This window comes from Ovis canadensis, chromosome 9 (assembly GCF_042477335.2).
Source record: "Ovis canadensis isolate MfBH-ARS-UI-01 breed Bighorn chromosome 9, ARS-UI_OviCan_v2, whole genome shotgun sequence".
NCBI classification, from domain to species: domain Eukaryota; kingdom Metazoa; phylum Chordata; class Mammalia; order Artiodactyla; family Bovidae; genus Ovis; species Ovis canadensis.
This window is the reverse complement of record NC_091253.1, coordinates 33,967,635-33,992,092: the sequence shown is the minus strand read 5'-3', so window position 1 is coordinate 33,992,092 and position 24,458 is coordinate 33,967,635. Positions and strand designations below refer to the sequence as shown.

At 48.3% G+C, this 24,458-nt stretch overlaps 2 protein-coding genes across 42 annotated transcripts in view; one reads left to right on the top strand and one right to left on the bottom strand.

Annotated features, from left to right (window-relative positions):
- The first annotated feature begins 603 nt into the window (after positions 1–603).
- LOC138445842 (gasdermin-A-like) lies at positions 604–7,253 on the top strand. The gene is made up of 9 exons (XM_069600334.1): positions 604–720; positions 825–834; positions 1,282–1,430; positions 1,731–1,861; positions 2,481–2,648; positions 4,542–4,639; positions 5,271–5,434; positions 5,763–5,894; positions 6,987–7,253. The coding sequence occupies exons 1-9, from the start codon at positions 604–606 to the stop codon at positions 7,251–7,253; spliced, it is 1,236 nt and encodes a 411-aa protein (XP_069456435.1).
- Positions 7,254–14,724: 7,471 nt separating this feature from the next.
- CYRIB (CYFIP related Rac1 interactor B) overlaps positions 14,725–24,458 on the bottom strand; it is a 144,704-nt gene continuing 134,970 nt past the window's right edge. For all 41 annotated transcript variants that reach the window (XM_069600958.1, XM_069600963.1, XM_069600974.1 and 38 more), the window contains 5 exons: positions 23,225–23,341; positions 22,199–22,278; positions 20,834–20,960; positions 19,363–19,433; positions 14,725–15,468 (listed from right to left, as the gene is read on the bottom strand). In XM_069600958.1, coding sequence (XP_069457059.1) covers positions 15,405–15,468; positions 19,363–19,433; positions 20,834–20,960; positions 22,199–22,278; positions 23,225–23,341 — 459 coding nt within the window. In that variant the 3' untranslated portion in view covers positions 14,725–15,404. The remainder of the gene's footprint in view (positions 15,469–19,362; positions 19,434–20,833; positions 20,961–22,198; positions 22,279–23,224; positions 23,342–24,458) is intronic.

The following is a 24,458-nucleotide window of genomic DNA, read 5'->3' as shown; positions in this document are numbered from 1 at the left end:
CTTGAAGGGACAGCTTATCAATGTGTGCCAGCCCTGTTCCAAGCGCTTTACCAGCAGGGCGTTAGAGCTGGTCACAATCCCCAAGAGGAGGTATTGTTATAGATAATAATAACCTATGAATATGGGCTTCCCTTGGAGAAGGCAATGGCACCCAATCCAGTATTCTTGCCTGGAGAATCCCGTGGATGGAGGAGCCTGGAAGGCTGCAGTCAATGGGGTCGCGAAGAGTCAGGCATGACCGAGTGACTAAGCACAGCACACATAAATATTTTATGAAAATATGTATATACTTAACAAGGCACAGAGTAACATTCCCAACGGAACAGCTGTTCGGACTGAGGCATCCTTGGTCCTGGAGTTTCTCAGGGTCCCATGCAGGCAGGTGGTGGTGGGGTGATTGGAAGGATGGTTCCAGGGGGTTTTGACCACCTGTGATTTCCACCTACATGCTGACTTTAGCACCCAGGCATGGGGGTTGGGGGCCCTCTGCTCAGGGCACCCCTCTCCTCACTGTGTTAGAAGCTCAACTGGCTGAAAGCTTCACCAGGGCCCCCCACACCCACAGCCCTGGGTGACACCCTCCCTTCTCACCCTTCAAGGAACATGTCATCACTGTTCTCAAGGGACACCGAGAGCCTGGTCAGAGAGCTGGGCAGGAAGGGAGAGCTGGTGCCCATGGACAGCCTGTCCAGCACCCTGCAGCTGCACCCCTTCTGCCTGGTGAGGAAGAAGCACAGATGCCCCCTCTGGCCTTGGGACACCCCCCTTCATCCCCACGGACTTCTCCCTTGTGGATACCCTGGAGCCCAGCTCCCCCATCCCAGGTACTTCCCGGTGGGGCTGGCAGCTGGCAGAGTGGAGGGGACTGTAGGGCGGGTTGATAAAGGGTCCACCTGGGGGAGAAAGCTGATGCCCCCTCTGCCCAGGCACGTGCCAGGGGCACCCCCAGGCATGTGCCTGCCATGGGGAGAAGGGCGCACCTTTTCCTCCCTCCTGTCCCAGCTCCCTAATGAGTATTCATCATCATCACTTTAATCGCCATAATGGCTGACATGCACCAAGTGCTTACTGGGTGGTAGGGACCCTGCTGGCAATTTCTTTGGTAAATGCTGACCACCGCTCTTGGAGGGAAAACCCTGTTATTCTTCCGCCCCTTTTAGAGATGGGGAAACTGAGGCTCTGGGAGTTGAGGGCTTCTTGCCCTGGGGTCACACTGAGCCGGTAAGAGGTGGAGGCCAAACTGGGGCCTGAGGCCCCGCGCCTGGACCCCTCTCCCCACAGAGCTGAGTTGCAGCGAACCCATCTGCTTCCAGGAGACGGTGGCGGGAGCCGTGACGAGGGGCGTGAGCCTGGGCACCGGGCAGCAGGGGAAGGCAACGGGCAGTGGCGCACTGAGCCGCAGCTCCCTGCTGGCCATGCGGATGCTCAGGGTGCCCCCCACACCTGGGAGACTCTGGTGGGGGAGAGGTGGGTACATCAGCCAGGTGGGTTGGGCTCTGCTCTCCGTGGGCCCAGGTCCCCAGGGCCGGGGGCCAGGAGGGAAAAGCCCCAAGGCCCCAGCCACTTGAGGGCCTGGCAAGAAGCCTTCTGAGGAGTAGCTTGGCATGGGAGGGATGTCCACTATTAGCAGCAAACCCAGGGGCAGGGCCCCCGACCCCGAGGAAGAGAGAGTTGGCAGTGAGAGGGACTCATGTTAAGTCAGAGATTTCAAACCCCTGGTTGTTTTTAAGGCCAGAAAAAGAAACAGAAGTGCGGTAGCTACCAAGGATGAGGCAACAGGGCATGGTGGGGACTCCGGCAAACTGGGAGACACAGGCCTGCTGAAGCTGACAGCTGCACCTGCCTATTGCCAGGCGGGAATGTGAGCTCCATGTCACTGGATTGTTTTTTTTTTTTATTTGAAAGAAGCTAAAACTGGGGTTTTGGTGACTCAGTCAGTCAAGAATCTGCCCGCAATGCAGGAGACTGCAGTTTGACCCCTGGGTCAGGAAGATCCTCTGGAGAAGGAAATAGCAACCCACTCCAGTATTTCTTGCCTGGGAAATTCCATGGACAGAGGAGCCTGGCAGGCTACAGTCCAGGGGGTTGCAAGAGTTAGACACAACTGAATGACTACATCACCACTACCACCAATTTCAATGTTATCTTGAAATTTTTAAACACCACATGAACCATGGAACATATGCCTTTTGCTCGATTCAGTTGGCAAGAAGCCCAGTGGCAGCCCCTGGGCTGGTCATTTTAAGTCTTGCTGAAGACAGATGTCTCAGGTGGTGGATGTTTCCAACTACCCCCACCTGACCTTGAATTCTAGTCCTGAGTACAGGCCAGGCCCCCGCTGTAACCTGCCACCCCCCACCCCTGCCCATATCAGCACAGAGTCCAGGCTGCCCACTGTGGAAGGCCCCAGAGCAGGGGAGCCCTAGAGAGCACCCCCCAAGCTCTGTCTCTTCTCCTGCCCCCACTGGCACCCCCGGCAGGAAACTGAGGACTCCAAGACCCTCGTTCCTCCAAGAGCTGCAGAGCTGGAAGGAGAAGGAGAGCCTGTATGTGGTGACCGAGGCCACGGAGGCCGCGCGGGACGCCACGTTTCAGAGCCGAGCACAGGAGCCGGGCGGCTGTCTCTCCTCCAGCTGGGCCACGTCCAGGTGCAGGGGGTGCCCTGGGGGCGCAAACCTGGTGTGCCGGGTGCTGAAAGCCACCAAGGAACCCACCCCTCACTCCTGGCGAACCACCCATCTCACCCAGGAGTGTGGAGTCCCTGGGCCCTTGTGTCAGCTCTGCATTTTAGCATCACCTGGAGAGGTGTCTTGTTGGTTTTTGACTTTTTAAAAATACCAGTTCACACACACACACACACACACACACACAGAATTTTCACTGGTGTGGACTAGGACCCCGTCGCTGGTGTTCTGACTCTCCCAGGTGAGTCTTACCTGCTGCTGGGGAGCAGTATCATAGTGCAGTATCGTATTGCATCAGCTTTGAAATTGGGTGTGTCTGGGTGTGAACCCCAGCTCTGCCCCTGGCTGGCTGTGTGGTCTTGGGCAAGTCACTTGGCCCTCTGAGCTTGCTTTCTCTGGTCCATGAAGCTGTGCTGGAATCAGGGTGAGACTGCAGCGATGTGAGAAGAGTGCCCGGGATGTGCCAAGGGCAGGGACCGGCAGGGTTCCTTCGACGGGCCTTCAAGACCCAGACCTGCTCCTCACCAGCTCTGTTCTTCTGCCATGCAGCGTCCATGGGCTGCCCCTGGTCCCCACTGTGGCGGGGGAGGCAGGGTCCCGAGTTGCACTCACAGCATCGCCTCCGGGCCCTACCTCTCACCATCCCCATGAGTGCAGGTGAGGACTGGTCACCTGGAGGTCAGTTTCCAGGCCACCATACCGAATATGGTCCGGAAGCTCGGACGTTGTACAGAATGGTCTCCATACTCTTGTCTCATCCGTTCCTCAGGATAGTTCTCTTGCTTCTCGGTAGCACTTCTCCGGTGGGATCTGGTGCTGACGGTGGCGCCACTGGTCCCACCTCAGGAGTCCCAGCTTCTGGAGAGCCCCTCCGTCAGCTGCCCACTGACAGAGGACGATCTCTGGAGGTTCTCAAACTGCCACGCCCCAGGCTTCCAGCTCAGCCCTTCCCGAAGTGAACCCTCCAAACTCTGACACCACCTAGTGAGGCAAAACAAAACTCATTTCTTTGCAGTGGGACCTTCGAGAGCTTTTGCCATGCCACCATGGATTGCTTTGACCCCAGAAAGCCTTGGGGATTTTGGAAATGTCTCATGTGTAACATATTTTGCAGAGTGCCTTCCTGCTGTGCCCAAGTGACCCCTGCCTTTGCACTTTTCTCTGCTCCAACCTCAACAGCCCCTGGTCATCATGTTGGCCTCCTGCAGCCCCTCCCCCTGTGCCCGCCATCCTCTGTTTCTGTTTAGCCCTGAGACCCCATCCTGCAGGTCCTAGAGTCTCCTCCCCCCCACCTCCCAGCTGCAGGTCAGAGCACCGTGGCCAAGGAGAAGGCAGTGGGCATCCCACAGGGCACTGTCTTGGCCTACAAGGTGCTGCAGCTGGGGATGAGGAGGATCACTGGGGCACGTGGAAGCCAGAGGAACTGGTGGGGGTGGGGGCAGCTGCTGAGTAAGGGGCAGGAAGAGGGAGAGGGAAGCTGTTTCCTTGTAGGTCTGAGCATTCAGGTGGCTTTCGTAGCGGGCTTCCAGGCCAGAGCTCAGGGAGGCCCCACCACCCCGCCTGTGCCCAGCTTGCCCCGGGGTGTGGGGATGGGGCAGGGGCATTGGACCTGAAGAAAGGAGAGACAAGAAAATCACGTGGACTGGGGTGGGCCTCTCATCAGTGGTCCAGGGACTTTTCTCTTTTCTCTACCCCTGCTCCCAAGCAGCTGTTCTGTACCTGCCTGAAGGGAAGCTCTGTAGAAATGGCAGTGGAGGTGAGTGACCCCTGCCAGGAGCTCAGGAACCCAGCCAGAAATCACCGCCTCTCTGGAGAAGGCCCTGACCCCGTCGTCAGTCCCCCTCCTGCCCCACGCAGTCGCCCTGTGTCACTCGGGGGCCCGGAGGGCCCTGTGTCCTCTCCCCGGGGGGATGAAGATGAGCTCAAAACCCCAGGACCAGGCTGTGGGCAGGATGGTGAGCACGGGGCTCGTGGGCCAGGTCCAGTTGTGTCTCCCCACCTCACAAGGGGAGGGCAGAGCTTTCTTCCCAGGTTGGGAAGATCAGTGGTGATGTCTGGGCAGCACTGGGTACCTGGAAGGCTCTCCAGAGGCAGCCTATATGGTTAATAAAACAGGGGTGGGAAGGCAGGGCCCTCTGGCCACCCTGCCAGATCCACCCACGCACCCGCCTCTGCAGGGGTGCTGAGACCCTGAGAAGCCCTGCCTTAGCCATCCCAGAGGGGCGATGGGGCAGAGGGGGGTTCAGTCCAGGGATCCGAGGAACAAACAGAGCAGGGCAGAGAAGTGGCCTCTCCTTGAGCTGAAGCATCAGCCCTAGGCAGGGTGAGCGACTGAGGAGGAGGAGGAGAGGGAGGTGGTGGAAGGCGGAAGGTGAGGATAAGCCCTGAGGGTGTGCAGTGCCTGGCATGCAGTAGGCGTTCAGAACATGCTGAGTGCCTACAGTGTAGCAGGGAAGGCAGGAGGGGTGAGCACATCACGGCGCACTCTGCCTGACACGGAGCTTCCCGGGGGCTGATCAGGGCAGGGCTGGCACCAGGCAGGAGCCTGAGCACAGGACGCAGCAATGCCAACACCTCCCCCCACAGGCAGGGCCCCTGGCGAGGGGCCTGGCCTCCAGGACCTGAGGAGGCAGGCGGGGGCTCAGCTGGAGGCCCTGGCCAGGCTGCCCCCAGAGCCATGGCTCTCCCTGCTGGGCGCCCTCCGGGAGCTGCTTCAGAGCCCCCGGGCCCTGCAGGAGCTCAAAGACAGGGTGAGGGGCCCGGTGGTCAGGGCAGGGAGGGGCCGGGGAGGGATGAGTGGCAGGAACGAGATGCTCTGGGTCTTGGTGGCACACGACCTCCCAGGGCCCCGCTGACTGGGCGCCAGCTGTTGTGTGAGACTCTTCCTGAACCCTAATGAGGGACCGTGGTCCAGCGCTGCTGGCGCTGAACCCAGGCTCGTCCCAGCCTCCCTGGCACCATGAGGGGCTGGGGCCCCAGGGTGTGGGGATGGGAGCTTGGGCGGCTGGGTGCATGGACAGAGGACAGATGGGAACCCACGGTTGCCTCTCCTTGCTCTTCCTCGCCACCCCTCTGCAGGTGGAGCAGGCCTTGGACACCGGGGTGCTGGGACAGCTGGGTGGCCCTGGGGGCCTCATCCTAAGCACCCTCCGGGCGGCCTGTCGCCCTCGAGAAGAAGGGCCATCCTCTGCGTTCTCAGAGCACTGGTCGGTAAGAGGATGCTGTGGGCTGGGGCTGGAGGAAGGGCCGGGTTCTCGTGCTGGCTCGGCAGGGGGAGCCTAGGCCGGTCTCGCCATCTCCTGGTTAGTAACCACCTCGAAAAGCCACCGGTCCCGGAGGTGAGCTACTACACACGAACGCTCTTGGTCAGTGAAGGCCACCGCACACTCTCGACGGGTTGTGATTTAGGAAAACTGAGGAGGGCCGTGGAGTGGTCTTACTGAAGGCCACACAGCACTTCCAGGGCAGGCACAGATCCCGCCTTCTAGAACCTTCTGGGGAAAGATGGCCCCAGAGATCCTGGGTGGGGCGTGTCCCCACCTCAGGGCTCCAATATCCCAGCCCGTCCTCCCTGGGGCTGCCAGGTCCCCAAGGAGAGGCCCAGGAGCCGCAGGCCTGTGGTGGCCCTGACCCCCGCCTCCCCGCAGCGCTGAGTGCCACCCAACACTGCCTGCTGGCCCGGTGCCTGGAGAGAGGGGCCCTGCCCCAGCAGCTGGAGCTGGTGAGAGCCTGGGGAGGGAGCGAGGAGGGTATGCTCGGCTCCGACCCCTGTGGACCCAGACCACTACAGCAGCCACAGGCAGGCTCACTCAGCGGTTAGGCTGGGTTCCTGCCTTGAGCTGGGCCCTCTGCTTGGGCTTCAGAACACGGGCTGGTCAAGTGGAGACTCCAGCAGGTGATCACAGACAGTGCCCGGAACGGGAGACGCACTGGGTAGCTTATGTTGGCAGCTGTGGGGGCTCAGGGGTGTTTCCAAAAGGGATCCCCTCCACGCAACTCAGGGATTAATGGATGAAGAGATGGGGTGGGTCTCCAGGCAGAACAGTGTATGCAGGGGCTGGGAGCCCTGGGAGTGCTGGGAACCAAGGCCCCAGGCAGGGCAGGGAAGGGTGCGCTTTGGGGGCATGGTCCTTGGGGCCCCAGTTCTGCAGGGAGCAAGGCCCCAGGCTTAGGTGTGGTGGCGGGGATGGGGTGCGGCGTGGGGGTCAGTGATCAGAGGCCCCAGGCTCCCACCCTAGGGGTGGGTCCCACTGCTTCCAGCCTTGGGAGGCCTGTGTGTTCACCCTGGGTGATTCCTGGCAGGTGACAAGCATCTTAGGGCCGAACTACAACCAGATGGAGGAAACAGGCTTCTCACTGCCCCTGGAAGTCCTCTCCCGGCTGCAGCACGAGGACACAGCTCTCACCCGGAGCCTGGTGGAGAGCTGTGGGCTGGAGCTGCGGGGCCCTGGCCACCCAGTCACCAGGGACCCTGAGGTGGTGCCGCAGCTGTCTGTGCTCTACGCGTCCCTCGCGGGGCTGCAGCTGCTGGCTGAGCCCAGCTCCACGGCCCTCCAGGCTGATGCCTGAGGAGGGTGCCCCACCACCTTGACTCCAGGGAGCGGCTGGCCCAGAGCCTCCACGCAGGTGGCCCCAGGTGACGGTGGGGCTCCGCCCAGCTCAGCTCACACTCCTCTCTCCTTCTCAGGACTGGCCCCCAGACCTCAGTCGCCCATCCAGGTCTGGGGCAGTGGGGGCCCCAGTTAGGCTAGAGTCCTACCTTGGATCAGGATTCTTCCAGGAGGGCCTGTAGAGGCTGGTACCAGAACACCCTCCCCATCGCCGACAGTTGGGTAGCTCTGGGCATATCCTGCCCTCTTTGTGCTTCTTTCTCCTGTAAAATCACCACCCCCCATAAAATGGGGTGATCAGAATTCCTAGCTTGTAGGGTTGTAGTGAAAATTTTAAAAGTTGTGAATAAAGTGTTCAGCACAGTGCCTGGGTGTCGGCTATTACTGTGCCATGTCATTAAGAATGGGATCGCTGTCGTGGAAGAAGCTGCTCGACCTCTCTCCAGGTTCACAAAGGACTTGGCCAGCTTCCCGTTCATTTCAGCACCCTGCCGCTCTCCTTCAGCCTGTTTCCCCACCTGTAAAATGACAGCAGTGGGTCAAACTGCTCTGTTGTCACCCAGCGGCACTGTTTAGGGATTTCACTACAGACTGGGGTGCAGGCTAAGGGCTGTGAGTGTTCGTGTGTGCAGAGGGCAGTGTGGGTGTGCACATGTGTGTGTCAGGCCATTCACGGGGAGCAGAGGAAGAGCCTGAGGCCAGGACCGGGTCTCCCCACTCCCAGCTCCGTGTTCTTCCTAGCAGAGCCCACCCAGAGGGAAACGAGTAAGCGCTCAGAGGCAGGGTGATCACTCAGCAGGAGCACTTTATATATTCTCTGCTACCGATGAAACTTGTCTGACAATCAAAACAGTGGTCACTGTGAAAAAAAAGTTTCAGAAAGGAATGAAGAACATTTTAATCTCCTTAATTCCACTTCTCAGAAATAACCAATATTGACATTCTGATGTTTATCCTTTCAGTATTTTTCCCATCACTCATATAAATTATCTTGCAGTAGCTTAGTTTTATACACTTACTTTTTTAAAAAATGTAGTATATTGCGTGCTACAATCAGTCACAGTTACAGTCTCTGTAACCTGAGAAGTGAGGTTTCAGGCGAGAGGATCTTCACAGACCTCATACCAATCCCTGGGAGGCCCTCCTCTGGAACCAATGCACCAATGTCACGCTTTCACCACATTTGAGTGTCCTCAATTCTGTCTGGGGAGTGTGGACAGGGGCTCCGCCTTGTGGGGAAAACAAGAAAACACACACTTTTCACTCTACATTGCCAGAATTGTCCAGCCCATCAAATAAATCAAGCCTCTTGTTTTGCATTGTTGCTCTGTGGGCTCAGAGAGGCCCACATTTTAATAAGTTAATGAGCCACAAGTAATTTTAAAGGGATTGATGTTTAACTCATGTGTGTCTTGTTGCTGCTGCTAACTTGCTTCAGTCATGACCGACTCCTAGCGACCCCATAGACGGCAGCCCACCAGGCTCCCCCGTCCCTGGGATTCTCCAGGCAAGAACACTGGAGTGGGTTGCCATTTCCTTCTTCAAGGCATGAAAGTGAAAAGTGAAAGTAAATTTGCTCAGTTGTGTCCGACTCTTAACGACCCCATGGACTGCAGCCTACCAGGCTCCTCTGTCCATGGGATTCTGCAGGCAAGAGTACTGGAGTGGGGGTGCCATTGCCTTCTCCCATGTGTGTCTTAAAGGACATTAAATGAGTCCATGTACATGATCTTCATGAAAATCCTTTCTTTCCCTCTCTGAACTTCATCACACAAACTGGCCAGTCCTCTCTCCCAGCAAAAGTCTTCCCTTTTGCGGGGGAGGGAGTGGATGTCCAGGGGCAACGAAAGCCTTCTCTCTTGTAGTCTGGTGAGCACATAATATTCTTCCATAATTATATGTCTTCAAGGTAAACTTTCTTGGAAAATAGCTTTTGCCTCAAATGAGAGGTGGCCATAAATGAACCAACACTGCACTAATTAAACCAAACGAGTTCTATTGTAGAAAGTGAGGAGTCTGCCATCAAAGTTGGAGAGAAATAATATGTTGAGCAAGAGCTCTAAGGGCAGTAGATTTTGACTGGAAATTGGCCCTGTCAGTAGCTGTGTGACCTCAGGCAAGTTTCTTCACCTCTCTGAACATGTCTTCTCATGTTTGCGCCCCTTGAATAGCAAGCTTACATACTGTGGTTTCCTCCCTTTGGAGGACCACTAGCAAGCCCACCCACCAGCCCTGAGAGGATGATTCTTGTCTGAACTCTCCTTTCAGCAGCTAAGTCTGGGGCTCCAGGAGGTGTTAGCTTGGGGCCGGCCACAGAGCTGGGACAGGTGAGCTGCCCTGCAGCCCCGGGGATCTGGGCACAGGCGCCTCCGCCGCCTTTGACCCCTGGGAGCAGCTCTCCCCTCTCAGGACCCCAGAAGCCAGTGTTGGCCCAATAGCTACTCCGGGTCTGAGGTGGAACCGTGGAGACTGGCTTTTACAGATGGGTAAAGTGGGGCCCAGGGAAGTCGTAAAGCAAGAGAGGGGCAGAAAGGGATCAAACCTGCAGAGTGGAGACTCCCTACACAGACTGTCCGGCGGTCCACCCTCCACAGCCCTACCCCTCCTCCCAGCCTCTCACGGCCAAATGCTCCCGGGAGGACCCCCCACCCCAACCCCGGACCAGACCAACGAATGCCAGGTGCTCGGGGCAGAAGCCCTGCCTGGAGCAAGGAGCCGATGCTTCCGGGACCTAGAAACCACCCCTCACTCTGCAGGGCACGCTCCTGGCACCTGCCCCCAGCCCCTTCCTCCCGGGTGCTCAGGCCCCAGGCCAGGATGGCCCTGGACTCCTCTCACACACCCACATCCGGTCTGTGGAGGGTCCCTGGGGGCTCTGGTCCCTGCTCACCACGTCCACTCAATGACCCGCCATCATTTCTGCCTGTTACTGCAGTGGCTCGCCCGGCCTCCCCGCCTGTCCCTGCTCACCTCATTCTGTTCCTGGCACAGCAGTTGGAGTGAACCTTATCAGATACATCAGATCCACTCACTCCTTCGCTCTGAGCCTGCTGATGAGTAGACCGAAAGCCAGTCTTCCGGTGGCCTCTACAGCTCTGCCCTCCCCACTGGCTGCCTCTGCTCCCCATACACCCTCTTCTTACACCCAGAAACCCGTTGCTCTCCTCCACGAAAGCCCCACTCGGCACCCATCTTCGGTCCCAGGACACTGTCTAGGTGGGCTGTGAACAGATACTAAAGTTTCTGACACCAGAATGTGCTGTGAGCACTGCTGGAATTACCACTAGACCAGAGCGCTGTGTTTAAAATAATCACGCTGCTAGTTTTGGTTTCCAATAGGCAGTTAATCACCTGCCCAGTTAGAGAAATGGCACTACCTCACAGTTAGTTTCAGTATTCTTGCTGGGAGAATCCCATGGACAGAAGCTCCTGGCAGGTTACAGTCTATGGCGTCCCAAGAGTTGGACATGACTGAGCGACTAAGCACACACACACACACAGTAAGTTCTGGCTTCCTGGGTGATGCTGGTGGTAAAAAACCTGCCTGCCAGTGCAGGAGACCTAAGAGGTGTGGGTTCAATCCTTGCGTCTAGAAGATACCCTGGAGGAGGAAATGGCAACCCACTCAAGCAATCCTGCCTGGAGAATTCCATGGACAGAGGAGCCTGGCAGGCTGCAGTCCATAGGGTCGCACAGAGTTGGACAAGACTGAAGCGATTTATCAACAGCACACAGCACCACAGTTCAGTTCAGTTGCTCAGTAGTGTCCGACTCTTTGCAATCCCATGAATCGCAGCACGCCAGGCCTCCCTGTCCAACACCAACTCCCAGAGTTTACTCAGACTCACGTCCATCGAGTTGGTGATGCCATCCAGCCATCTCATCCTCTGTCGCCCCCTTCTCCTCCTGCCCAAGTCAACACTTTGCATGAGGTGACCAAAGTATTGGAGTTTCAGCTTTAGGATCAATCCTTCCAAAAAATACCCAGGACTGATCTCCTTCAGAATGGACTGGTTAGATCTCCTTGCAGTCCAAGGGACTCTCAAGAGCCAACACCACAGTTCAAAAGCATCAATTCTTCGGGGCTCAGCTTTCTTCACAGTCCAACTCTAAGTTACTATTAATCAGTTATAGGATCTCTAAAGATCATTAAAATTGGGTATCTTTGCCCAATAATACCCTCCTAGACTGAGGAAAGTAGTCAGAACTGGTGCTGGGGACAACTCTGGGGTAAGTGGAGAACCGTACACGTTCATGGACGTGACACCTGGAACAGGCTACAATACAAACATCATGATGGTTACGAGACGGGCAGGCAGCACTCGTGGTGCACACGGGCAGAACAGCACCAGCCAGCACAGCCCCCAGGGCCACAGTAGAGGGGTAGGTATTTCAAGTGTTTCGTTTCATCAATGCGGACACACGAGACTCATCCAAAGTTACGAGTTTTAAACACAGCTCCACCACCTCGGAAGTCTACGTTTTAACTGTTCACAAGGATGCAGCATTTGGCAGACAGTATAGATAAGACATGTACTGTATGACATGAAATCAAATGTTAGAGATACTGTCTCCATTCTCATTTTACTGAGGAGGAAGATACAGTTCCAAAGAAGCAATGTGCGTGGGGTTAACTGAGTTTTAATCTACAGACCTTCCCACTGCCATCTTCTAGGATCACCATGCAAAGACTGTGAAATATGTGAAATAAGGGATCATTTTGTAAGAACTTATGGAGCAACAATTACTGCCATCTCACATGGAATCAGTATGGCATTTCAACTTCAAAAACCTGGGTTTGAGCACAAATGCCTTAAGTCTAAAATACTTGGAACAATCTTAAAATAGTCTAGCATGCTTCTTAATCCAAATCTCTAAAGTGGGAAAACGGCCAAGTAAAAAGTTCTACTCATCCAGATATAGGTTGAGGGCTGCAGAAACAGGATGAAGAACACAACATGCGGGGTGTCGCTGGTCTAAGACATGAAGCAACACTTTATCCTGTGAAGGAAGAGGCACCGGGGCCGGGGTACCGGATGAGTAAAGCGATACTGACCGGGCTGTGTTTTAGAGGTTAAGGGGGGTAAAAGGCTTAGAGTGGTAGGAGATTCACCTGCACAGAGCGGAGTCACACCTCCCTCCAGCACACCGGGCAGACCTGCTTATTATAAAATCGTGGTCCTCTTTCCTGATGAGCCCATGGCCAGTCCCTTCATTCTGAGCACGGACATGAATAGAGATCAGACTTGGCGGACCTTCTTACTATCTGAACGGTAAATACTAAACCTACTTTCCGGAAGCAGAGATGGCTCCTTGTAACACTATGCAGCCCCGTGCTTCCAGCACACGGAAGCTGTTGTTCCGTGGTTCCAACAACCTCAACTTCTTTGAGGTTCTCAAAGACACCTGTTCTTGGAACTAGAGAACGGTCAACTTTCTGAGGGCCATATGGCCTGTCACAAGAATTCCATTCTGCTGTTGTAATGCAAAAGCAGCCAAAAGTAACATGTAAACAAATGAGTGAGGCTGTGTTCCAGTAACATTTTATTTATGGACACTGGAATTTGAATGTCATGTATTTTACACATGCCACAAAATATAGTTTTGACTTCTGCCAAACTTTTAAACATGCAGAAACTATTCTTAGTTCATAGGCTGTACAGAAATAGGTGGCAGGAGGACTGGGTCGCAGAGGAGTTTGCTGAGGCCTAGTCGGAGGTTGAGAGAAACTCCCACTTGTTCTCTGATGCGGAGACGACAGACTACATTAACCGCAAAGGCCACAGCAGTATTACTGTTATCTACTTCAGCCACAACATGATTTTTAATTTATAGCCATTCAAGCACTTACATTTGGCACCTCCTTAGATCCAGGTACTGGGGAAAATCCTAGGGATGCTTAAGGGACATCAGACAAGGCTCTTAAGTTTTCATGGGTTAAGGAAAGTGGTCCAGTGAGACGGCAGCAATGTTGGATGAGACACTTGTAGGAGAGTCTTAGGGCTGCCATGACTGACTAGCCTCAACTGCGTGGTTTAAAACAAGACAAGTTTATTCTCTCCCAGTCCTGGAGGTCGAAATTCTGAAGCAAAGGTGTTGGCAGGATTGGTTTCTTTGGCAAGGCTCTCTGGGAGAAAGTTCCCCAGCGTCCAGTGCTGCCGGCAACTCTGGGCCCTCAGTCTGCAGACACACGGCTCCCTCCACTCACGCCTCCATCTTCACACGGCCTCTGCTATATCCAGTTCCCCTTTTTTCCTCTCATACTAGGTTTATGACCCCATGTAATCCATGATGGTCTTATCTCCAGATCCTTGACTTAATGTCAGCTGCAAACACCCTTTTTTCCAAATGATGGGGCATCTCCAGGTTCCAGGTGGACTTACCTTCAGGGAAGCGGGACTATTTAACCTTACATCCTCTTTATTGGAAGGTGGCTCCTGTTATCCCCAAGGCTTTGTCAAGGAGATGACACAAGCTGATCCTCCAAAGATGAGAGCTGCTATTCTTCAGATGAACGTGAGGGAGGAAGGGGATGACAGGCTCAGGGACCAGTGGGACCCAAGTGTGACACTGAGTGGAGCAATCTGAGCAGCATGCAGCTGAGCCTGGCTGGTAGCAGGCTGTGGGTGGCAGAGAGGTGAGCAGGGAGTCTATCCTGACAGGCTGTGAGCATGGCCATCTGGTCCTAGTGAGCCAGAAACATGGATGGAATTCTCTGGGATTTTCTCCCAGATAACCCTTAACCCAGCATGGGTGGATGAGACCAACTCTAAGCAGTTTCTCCCCATTAGGACACTTTATGGTTACGATTTATGATCTTAAAGTAATAATCACATGAAGTTTCCTACCATTAGCAACACTGCGGCCTTCAGTTTCTCCTGGGAAGTCCCTCGTATACTCTCTCTCCTCCCAGTATTCAGGACTGTTCTTCCTTCCACGTACTATTTCAAGTTGCTACCTTCCAGCTCCTGAGAACAGCCCTTCAAGCAAAAGTGCAGTTTCCCTTCTGTTGCTACATCCATGCAAGAGTAAATCAAGGATAAAAGTCAAGTGTGACAAGATTACTAGGTCTTATCTTTTGGTAAAGAATCCGCCTGCAATGCAGGGTTTGATGCCTGGGTCAGGAAGAGCCCCTAGAGAAAGAAATGGCTACCCACTCCAGTATTCTTGCCTGGAGAAACCCATGGACAGAGAAGCCTGGTGGGCCACAGTTCGAAGGGTCACAAAGAGTCAGACAAAAACTTGGTGGCTAAACCACCACCTCTAGTCTTGTACACAGCAAGATTTTAAAAGCAATTAAAGTAATAAAAAAAAAGACCCAGTTCTCCCCTAAAAGGGGAAAAAATGTATTATACACATACATTCCAAAAAATACACATAGGGAAAGCTCTAGAGACCTAGAATCAAAACATCAGTAAACCAAACCACACTTAGAAAAATGAAAGCTGATTTTTATTTTATCATCAACAGCCATTCTTTAAACATGAACATGCATACGTAATATTCTACGCACACATCACAGTTTTTTAACGTTAGTTAATAAAGGTTAAACACACAACATACATCCTTACAAAAAAAGTCAAAATGCAAACTTAAAACTTTAAACAAAAGTCTTACTAATTTAAAAAAAGTGTGTGTTGGGTACCATTTGTACAACACAGTTAATTTAAACATTTTTATTTTGGCTGCACATGAAAAAAGCGGCAGTAGAAAATAAAGTCATTGAGGGTTTTTAAATAGCAGAATAGGCAGTTTTGCCATGCAGGAGAAGCAATATTAAATATTAGTTTTCAAAAAAAATCCACATTTAAAAATATTTAGTTCAAGTCACAGAATTTTTTTCAGTAGAGACCCCAATGCGATGCATAATTAGCTGCCTTAGATGGCCTGTTTGAAAGGACAATATCCCTTCAGAGTATAACTTTACTGATTTTGGCACAGAAAAGAAGTCTTAAGATCAAGAACATGATTAAAAAAGAGGGAGAGGAACAGAGGAAAGAAATAAAAAGCAAGAGTAAATGAGATAGTAATTGCAATCACTAAAAACTGTGCATTCTCAGTCACTGCAGAATACTGTCTTCTGTCTACAGCAGGTGCTTTTCCAGAACTGTTATTGCAGCATGGATTTAATCTGCTTGGAGGTAGTCTCATCATTCAAATGTTTTGTTGTGTACCTATGAGGGGAAAAACATCCGTTTTAGGGGGTTAAAAACACAAACAAACATAACCTGCATAGGGTTCTGTAATTACGGTAAGAGAAACAACTGCCCAGGAGAGCTTGTCTTGTGCGAGAATGCCTTTCAGTCCAGCTCTACCCCTGTTCAGCCCCTGCTGGCTGATGCTCCTCCTACCTTCAAACAGAGTATCCAATGGCTGTTTTACTCATTTGGAACTAACTACCTCATTGAAAAGATTTGGTTAGATTCTACAGTAAACAATTATCTATAACTTCCCTCTCAAAGGAAAATAGCTGTCCAGTATCAAAGGCTGGCAAATTATACCCATGGATCAAATCCAACCTACCATCTATTTTTGTATCGCTAGCATATTTTTGGAAAAGGCAATGGCACCCCACTCCAGTACTCTTGCCTGGAAAATCCCATGGATGGAGGAGCCTGGTAGGCTGCAGTCCATGAGGGTCCCTAAGAGTCGGACACGACTGAGAGACTTCACTTTCACTTTCATGCATTGGACAAGGAAATGGCAACCCACTCCAGTATTCTTGCCTGGAGAATCCCAGGGACAGGGTAGCCTGGTGGGCTGCCGTCTATGGGGTCGCACAGAGTCGGACACGACTGAAATGACTTAGCAGCAGCATATTTTTACATTTTTAAATGGTTGAGAGAAAAAGTAAAAAAAAAAAAAAAGTATTTCACGTTAATGTGGAAATTCCATCAAATTCAAATTTCAGAGCTTATAACATTTTACTGGAACAGAGCCATGCTGATTCACTTAAGCATCGTCTGTGGTCACCTTCCTGCTACAAGGGCAGAGCTGAATAGCTGTGACAGATGCCACAGGGCCTACAAAGCCTAAAATATTTGCTTATTCTCTGCTCCTTTACAAAAAGCTTGCAAACTGCTGTTCTCCTTTGTATCTAAGACAGTTCATCGTCACATTTTCATCAAGAAAAGGCCAACAGCATCTAAGAAAAGCAACTACTAATACTATTTAAGAATAAGAAGGTGATTATCTAGCACTGAACCTGACTCCCAGATCTAGTTTTATTTCTCTTTCTCTTATGATCAAAGAAACTTGGTTCCATTTCTCCATCTGTAAAATACAGACATGGTTCGTTGCTTTCTCCTTATTGCATAGTGTCAGTTGGAGGGAACTATATCATTACTACAGAAAAGTATTCAAAACAAGCAACTATATACATATATATATATATACACACACAACTATATTATTTAGAACTTGATTCTGAGGAAAAGAATGGAGTGAGCATCTGTAGTAAATAAGCTATTCCTTAAAAAAGAAAATAATGCAGCAAAAATGTGTTCTATTTTGTAGAGACAGAAATAACAACACTTGCACAGCATTTTGGGGATTCCAAAATGCTTTCTTAACAGTATCTTCTTTGCTCTGAGTGAAGCACGTTAAGAGCTAGGTTGGTTTAGTTTAAGCAGTGTTTCTCAAAGTACCAACAATATCTACAACACACAGGGTGCTTATTTATAAAATGAGGTGCCTGCCCCCCCAACTCCAGACCTAACGAAGAAACTAGACTCTCTGGAGGTGGTAACCTGGGAATCTCCATTTCCCTTCCATCCAGATGATTCCAGAGCACAATGATTCATCTCAGAGTAAACCTCCGGCTTGATAATGCAGTATCAAGTATATGGGATTTTGAGAATAAAACCCTGAATCTGAAAATAGACTCCAACATTTATTAGTTGTATCATCTTTAAGTCTCTCAAGAGCTTCAGGTACCGACTGCAGGATGGAGACACCCCCACTGGCCCATACCCACCAACTACTTCACTAAGCTGTGGTGAAGAGACAACAAAGCCGCAGACATGAAACTGCATGGTAGATGTAGGGTGATATAAAACTGTTACTAATTATAACCACCACTACATCGCAACAGGTATACTGGTTAACCTCACACAACCTCCCAGGGGGGAAATAACAACCGGACACAGAATATGTGTTTCACTCTGAGTAAGAACAGCTCAGGAATTATCTCTGCAGCGAACTTTTATTTTCTGACTTCTATCATATTATTTTAAAGGAAACCTACAGCTGCCAGGTGGCTCTTGCCTCACCTGGCAGACAGTGAGTCTTCTCCCCCTTTCTCTCAAACATAGCCTGTTTGCGGCGGACATCAACAGCTTTATACTCACTGCCACTGCCCTCCTCTGTCCCACACCAAATTACTTTCACACTGTGAAAAACAGAAGTGAACTTTGTGTTTTACATTACTGTTGGAAGCACAGTCCCGTCAGGGTAAATAAATGTTACACTAAAACTTCCTAGACCTCTTATCATTTCTTACTTTAGGGAAAAAGTGTTCCTGTCACTTGCTGGCTTTGGAAGAGCCTTAGCCAATCAGAAAGGAAAGGGCTTGGGAGAGAGCTCAGGCTGACTGCAACATGGGGAATCCTCAGAAAGGGATCAAGCAGCAAGAATCACAATACTGTAAATATTGATACAATCAGTGAGAAGTCTCCAGAGTAAAAAATTAAAAGAACTTAAGGTTTCTGATAGGCTTATGGTTGAAACAGTTCGACATAAGGATTTTTTTTTTTTTGGTTGTTATATTATGTTCCTTAATCATTCGGGTTTTCACTTAGAATACATCTTCTTTTTATTTATTTTTTAGTTGAAGGATAATTGCTTTACAATGCTGTGCTGGTTTCTTCCAAACAACGAGAATCAGTTAACTATACATACATACATATATATATATCTCCCCTCCCTCTTGAGCCTTCTTCCCACCCCTACCCCCAGAACAGATCTTCTTTATTTAGATAGTCACTGCTTATAGAATATTTTTCGTCATCTTAATAAAATAATTTCATGGTTCCACTCAGCTGAAATGACACAGCCTAGATTCTGCTTAATGATGTGCCAGATGTGACTAAGTGTCCAAAAATAAACAATGTTTTGCTTACGAAACATGTGAGGAAGGTAATACTATATTGGAAATCAGTTTATTCTATTACGTGAATTACAATGCACTACAATAGCCTATGACTTCAAAAAGTCACTGAATAAATATCTGCATTCACAGTTTTTGTGTTCAAACACAAAATAAGTAACAAGCAAAATCATCTTTTACATTAGGGAAATGATAACTACCAATTAAATCTTTGCAGTCAAGACTCTATAATGGGTTGAGATTTTCATTTAAAAATAGTCCAGGATTCGAAGGAGCTTTAGTAACTACAGTAAGTAAATAACTTGTTTAGTAACTAAACAAGTAAGTCTAAACTGAGAAGACAGACATCAAATAATGACTAGACTGCTTTATTTTCATTATAAAAACTGCACAAAAGTAATAAAGATCTGTAGTATGAACACAGAAATATAATTATACTATACTAAGGGAAAAGTTCAGCTATAAAACAGTTTGTATATTATTATTTTATAAAAGGTAACTTTTATATAAAGCTATGACTATATGCAAGTATTTTAAAAAGAAACTCTGGAAGGATATGCATCATGTTTAAAAAAAAAACTGAAAGGGTATATACCAAAATGTGAATAGTGGTTTATTTCAAAATAGTGCGGGTTCTGTGTTTTCTTCTTAAAATTTTCATGTTTTCTGAGTTTTATACAATTGCTTTTATTAAAAAAAAAACAAAAAAGCAGTGTGTCCTTTGAGGAGGGCAGAAAAGTGAAAGCCATACTCCATGGCAAAGAAATGAAGCTGCTATTTTCTGTGGGACACATACACACACATTCTTCGTTATAAAAAATACTGTGACCAATATTTGAAAGTAAGACTACCAATAAGCAACATGAGATCTTCACATTTCTAACATTTATGTGTTATTCACACACTGAAACAATATCTTAACATGTCCACCCTATCCACATGTACCTGTGCGCATACCCACCTGAGAGCATTGAGAAGACCTTCTACACTGTTAGGAGGCTGGTCCTTAAGAACCTTGATACAGCCTTTCATCTAAGTAGAAAATGAACAGAAAAGGTGAAACACTGAGTTTTCATTTAACATTCATTCTCAAAACAGTTAATAACTTAAACCAGCTCCGTAACTATGGCACTCATGAGAAATTACACACTACAAATGTAAAAACAATTATTCTTAGAATGGGGGAAAAAATCTACCCAAGTGTTATTTTCAGTTTGTCAATCAAACAAAACTTTTTGGAAACCAAATCAGATGAACAGAACATACCCAACACACTAATGAGAAAACTAAGGGTTTACTAAAGTAGGACATTCTGGAAAAGTTGTTGAGTAGCCTTTTAAAGGATGGAATGGACACACTGGTAAGAAAAAGAGGCATTCCAGGTAGACGAACCCAATAAAAAAAAGTAAGAAAGCTCATCACATGCAGAGGGCTAAGGTGAATCGCACAGGGCAGTTCACAGAGGGCCTCAAAAGCCAGGAGGACTCATGGGGAACTGATGGGGATGGCAGCAGAGACTTGTCACAGGCTTCACAGAAAGGGAACAACTTGATGAAAATGATCCACAAGGAAGATGAGCCCGATTACTGTGAGAAAGCATAGCATGGCAGAAACACCAAAGGCTTCGAAAGCCATGGAGACGTGGATTCAAAATCCAGGTACTGTTCACTAGCAATTACGTTAAGAAATCTCCCTAAACTTTCTTTCTCTATTAATACAGGGGAAATAACACCTACATCCTAAGAGTATTTTCAAAGTTAAATGAGAGAGCAAATGTTGAAATTCCTGGGACACAGTAATGACTCAAAAAATGTTGATTTTCTCTTTACATAGGATAGATGAAGGCAAGACTGATAAATCATCAGTTCTCTATACATGAAATGCCAAGAGTCTGTCAAAGGGTAACTGAAGGTAAATAATGGTTAAAATTCTCATGAACCAGACGTGAGAGTGAGGCAAGAAATTATAAAGCAGAGAAACTCAGGCTACGACCACAAATTATGACAACTGGGAGGAGGAGGAACAGTATATAGTCTTCAGCTTTCTTCACTGGGGCACCTCTACTGACTTTTAATATATACTTGAAAGCAAATCTTTTGTTTAAAAATGGCCTTCGGTCGAAGGAATGAAACGATACAATAAAAAGATTTTTTAATGTTTCATTATTTATTTACATATACTGCCAAATCTGTGGAAGTACCACTCTATGAATGAGGCTTCCCCACAAGAAGATACTCTAAAACAGTGCAGTTACCTTCAGTCATTCTATTCCACCTGTATAAGAAATAGCATGAGAGAAGAGAAAACCAAAACAAACTATAAAACTAAATTTTGAGACAGAGTGTAGCCGGTCAGCTCTTTAAATAAAAGTCTATGGTTTCCACTTATGTTTGAAATTACTGGGAATTACATAAAAAACAAATACAACTTACATCAATTTTTGAAGTTTTGGCAAATGCTCCCACTGGATGCACGTGGTCATAGAGTATTATGACGCCCACCATTACCCTCAAGCAGAATGACACTGTCTCTTCATTTGTAAATCTGCTTCTGTATTCCCTGGAGGGTAGGAAACATAAAGGTGGATGAGGCCCATCACAGACTCATGAGCTGGCTGATGCTCAAAGTTATCTCCTGTTGATATATAAAAGGGATGCTGAGACTATACCCTCACCTTCTCTGCAACGAGATTCCCAGAGAAATAAGGGGGCGGAACAGTTATCACTTATACATCCTGGTCTCATATGCATGTTGGTATCTTGCCCCTTCTGCTCAGTAGAGATCAGACAATTTTAGAGAGATTAAAAGTAGCCCCAAAGTAAAAGTTTGGGGATAGGTGCTCTGAAAGGCTGTCATCATCAATGTGATGAGAAAAGCCACTAGCTTAATAGAGAAAGTATTGGCATTTATAGACATTAACTTGATCTAAACATATTACTATACTGCAGGCTTTTAATATTCTAAAATTCAATCACAGTCTTCTCTCAAATGGGAAAAAGGAAACAGCACTTTTCGTCTACAAGGAGGGCGGTATGGCATAGCAGAAAGAATCCAGACCACAATGGAGACACCCAAGCATGTGTGTGAGGCCAGTCACCATGCATAAGTCCCTTCACACCCCAGGACCCTGCTCCCCTAGATGAGGAGGACAACGCTCTGAGGCTAAGCAGTTGCTCTCTTACTTCAAAAGGTTTTCCAATAAGATGAGTATACAAAATTGTTTTGGAAAATGAAAAGCTCCAAAAAACTAAAGTTATATAATAAAATCATACTATGCAGGAATATAGGAAGAATTCTTTCTGCCTGCTGACAGGAAAATCCAGACAGAAAACATTGTGGTATATGTTACAAATGGTGTGACAAAGAGGAGAAACCCAGAAGAGAATTTAGGTCAGTGCTGGGGACAACAAAGACGACTGAGGACTAATAACTAAAGCTGAGAGGAAGGGATAAGTGTTTAAGAATATTTCTAGCCCTCTAGCAAAAAGGCAAAGTGCTCTTTGAAAAGGAAAGAGAATACCTGAGAGGCATAACCAGATGAGCTTTAAAGTTCTTCCCCTATCCTCTCAAAAGCACACAAAACCCCTATTCTGAAGCATCTGACTGGTCTGATGAACCTGAAAACCAAATGTACTTTATACATTTAACCAGAACCTACATTAAGCTGTGTAATTATTTTAATTTTGTTTATTACATACTTGGGATATATTTAATTCCACCTTCCAAATATGACATTCATATCTTTGTCAATCATTTCAATAGGACTGTTAAAGTGAAAAAGATCAGCAAATACTCACGGTGTTTCAAGCATGACTCTGCACACACTAGCCATGGTGCTTAGACAATCTGTGGTATTTTCTATTGGTAAATTTTTATTCTGTAAAAGTGTACAGAGAACAAAAGAGTGATGAACAGCTATTACTTACGAAAAATTTAAAACCTACCATAACATGAAAAATTATCAACTTTAAAATCTGATTCCTCCTCTAAATTTTGTTTTAGAAAATGCACTAGATTCTAGGTACTGTTCTAAGCTCTGAGGACACAGCTGGGAGCAAGACAGCTGAGATCCGCCCATCTCTCAAGAAGCCCTTACATTTGAGAGCTGGGCGGGAACAGCGACGACATGCAGACGACGCCCCAAGAGACCCGTGACACGTGGATTTGATCCTAAGGGCCCTGGGAAGTCGACTGGAGACCTTTCCCCCCTCCAAAACCTATTCATTTTTAATTGAAGGAAAACTGCTTCACAATATTGTTGGCCTCTGCCATAGGTATACATGCGCCCCCTCCCTCTTTAACTTCCCAAACTGGAAACCTTTTATGCAGAGAAGAAGGGAACGTGGTTTGGGTCTTAAGAAGACTACTTGACTACACTCAGGAGACAGGCCCAGTGGGTCAGAGCATGAATGCAGAAATCCAAGTAGGAAGAGGTGGGGTGCTACAGAGAGGTAGCTCGAGGTAGTAGTAAAGGGTCAAGTTCTCAGACTCAGCGTACACTTTACTAAGAAGAACCAATAAGACTGATGTAGGGGTGAGATAAAGAAAGGAACTGGCGATGAAAACCCTTAAGTTATCTGCTTGTACAGTGTCAAGACCTCACTGTGGTCAGCAGATCACGGACGTGTTGACTATCCATCCTAATGGTGACTGCCGATAGGTGGCAGGTGTGTACACGTGGGTCTCAGGGGAGAGGACCAGACTCAGTGCACAAGGCGCATCTATCAGCTTAGAGGGTCTGTAGCGGACTCACTGAGCCCATCCTATCTAAACACAGGCTGAAGAAAAATGACACAAAGAATAACTTCTTAGGCAATGCCTACCTCTGATACAAACTTTGTTGTAGCATCACTTAAGGTTTTCAGCATTGGGGTTGCCTCAGCATAAAACAAAGACATTCGATTTGCCAATTCATTATTTACTTCATTTTCTCCTTCTGCCTGTGTGGAAAAGAAGGACACTTAATATCAGCTCCTAAGTTATTAAAATAATATTATAAACGGACCTAGGCAAGGTGCCTAGCTAATGCTTGCTAATCTATTAATTATAAATGCTTACATTCTAGACCCTCAAATGTACACAAAACTTACATTATCTTTAACAACAAAAAGATTAAAATATAAAGAAATTTTTTTTAAGATTAACTTCTTTCAAAATATTTTAAATGATATTAAGCCACTAAATGAAATTTGAATGGGCTGCCTGCTGTACACAAGAGACCATCTAAATGCCACAGAGGACAGAAAGATGCCTATGACGTCACACCCTATTAGGAGCAAGCAAATATCCCCACAGCTTATCTTAGTAACATGCTAAGAGACAAGGAATAAAGTGGGGGATGAGGGGAGGACTAAGACTGGAAGGAACTAAACGGATGCATGGAAGGGCTAGGCTTTGGCAGATGTTGATGAGCAGGTACACAAGGCATTTCAACCAGACAGGGGGCAGAATATGCTTTCAAATGACTTGGCAGAGTGTAAATTCAAATAGGGCAGTGTAATAAGGGACAGCAACCAGTGAAAGAAAGCTGGAAGGGAAAGCTAAATCTTGGCTTCAGGTCATATTTTCCTTCTGTAGCTAATGGGAAACCACTTAGCGTTGGAAGAAAGGAGTAACAATTAAGCCAATCTTCAAAATAAAGTTAACTATTGATGGTGGACTGTACCAAAAATAGAGAGATAGTGTGCCAGAAAATACGTTCTGCAGCTACAGAAGAGTTGCCAAAAACAGTGGGAATCAGGCTCTCAACTGGGACAGAAGTACTCAGAGATGAGATGGGAAGGGGGGCAGTGAAGAAATCTGAGAAAAATGGCACTTGACCACGACTGAACTGACCTATAATTACTGAGAGCAAAAGGCACTACCAAGATGATTTCAGTGCCTTTGGTCTTGGATGATGGCAGGATGGCTATAACAGAAAATTGGGTCATTTTATTTTACTTTATTTTACATAGTGAGTATGAAAAAGACAGACAGTAAGGTCAGCCTCACAGAATAAACTGGCTTATGCAAAACCAAACAAATACATATAACAGATGCTTCATTAAAAGAAATCTT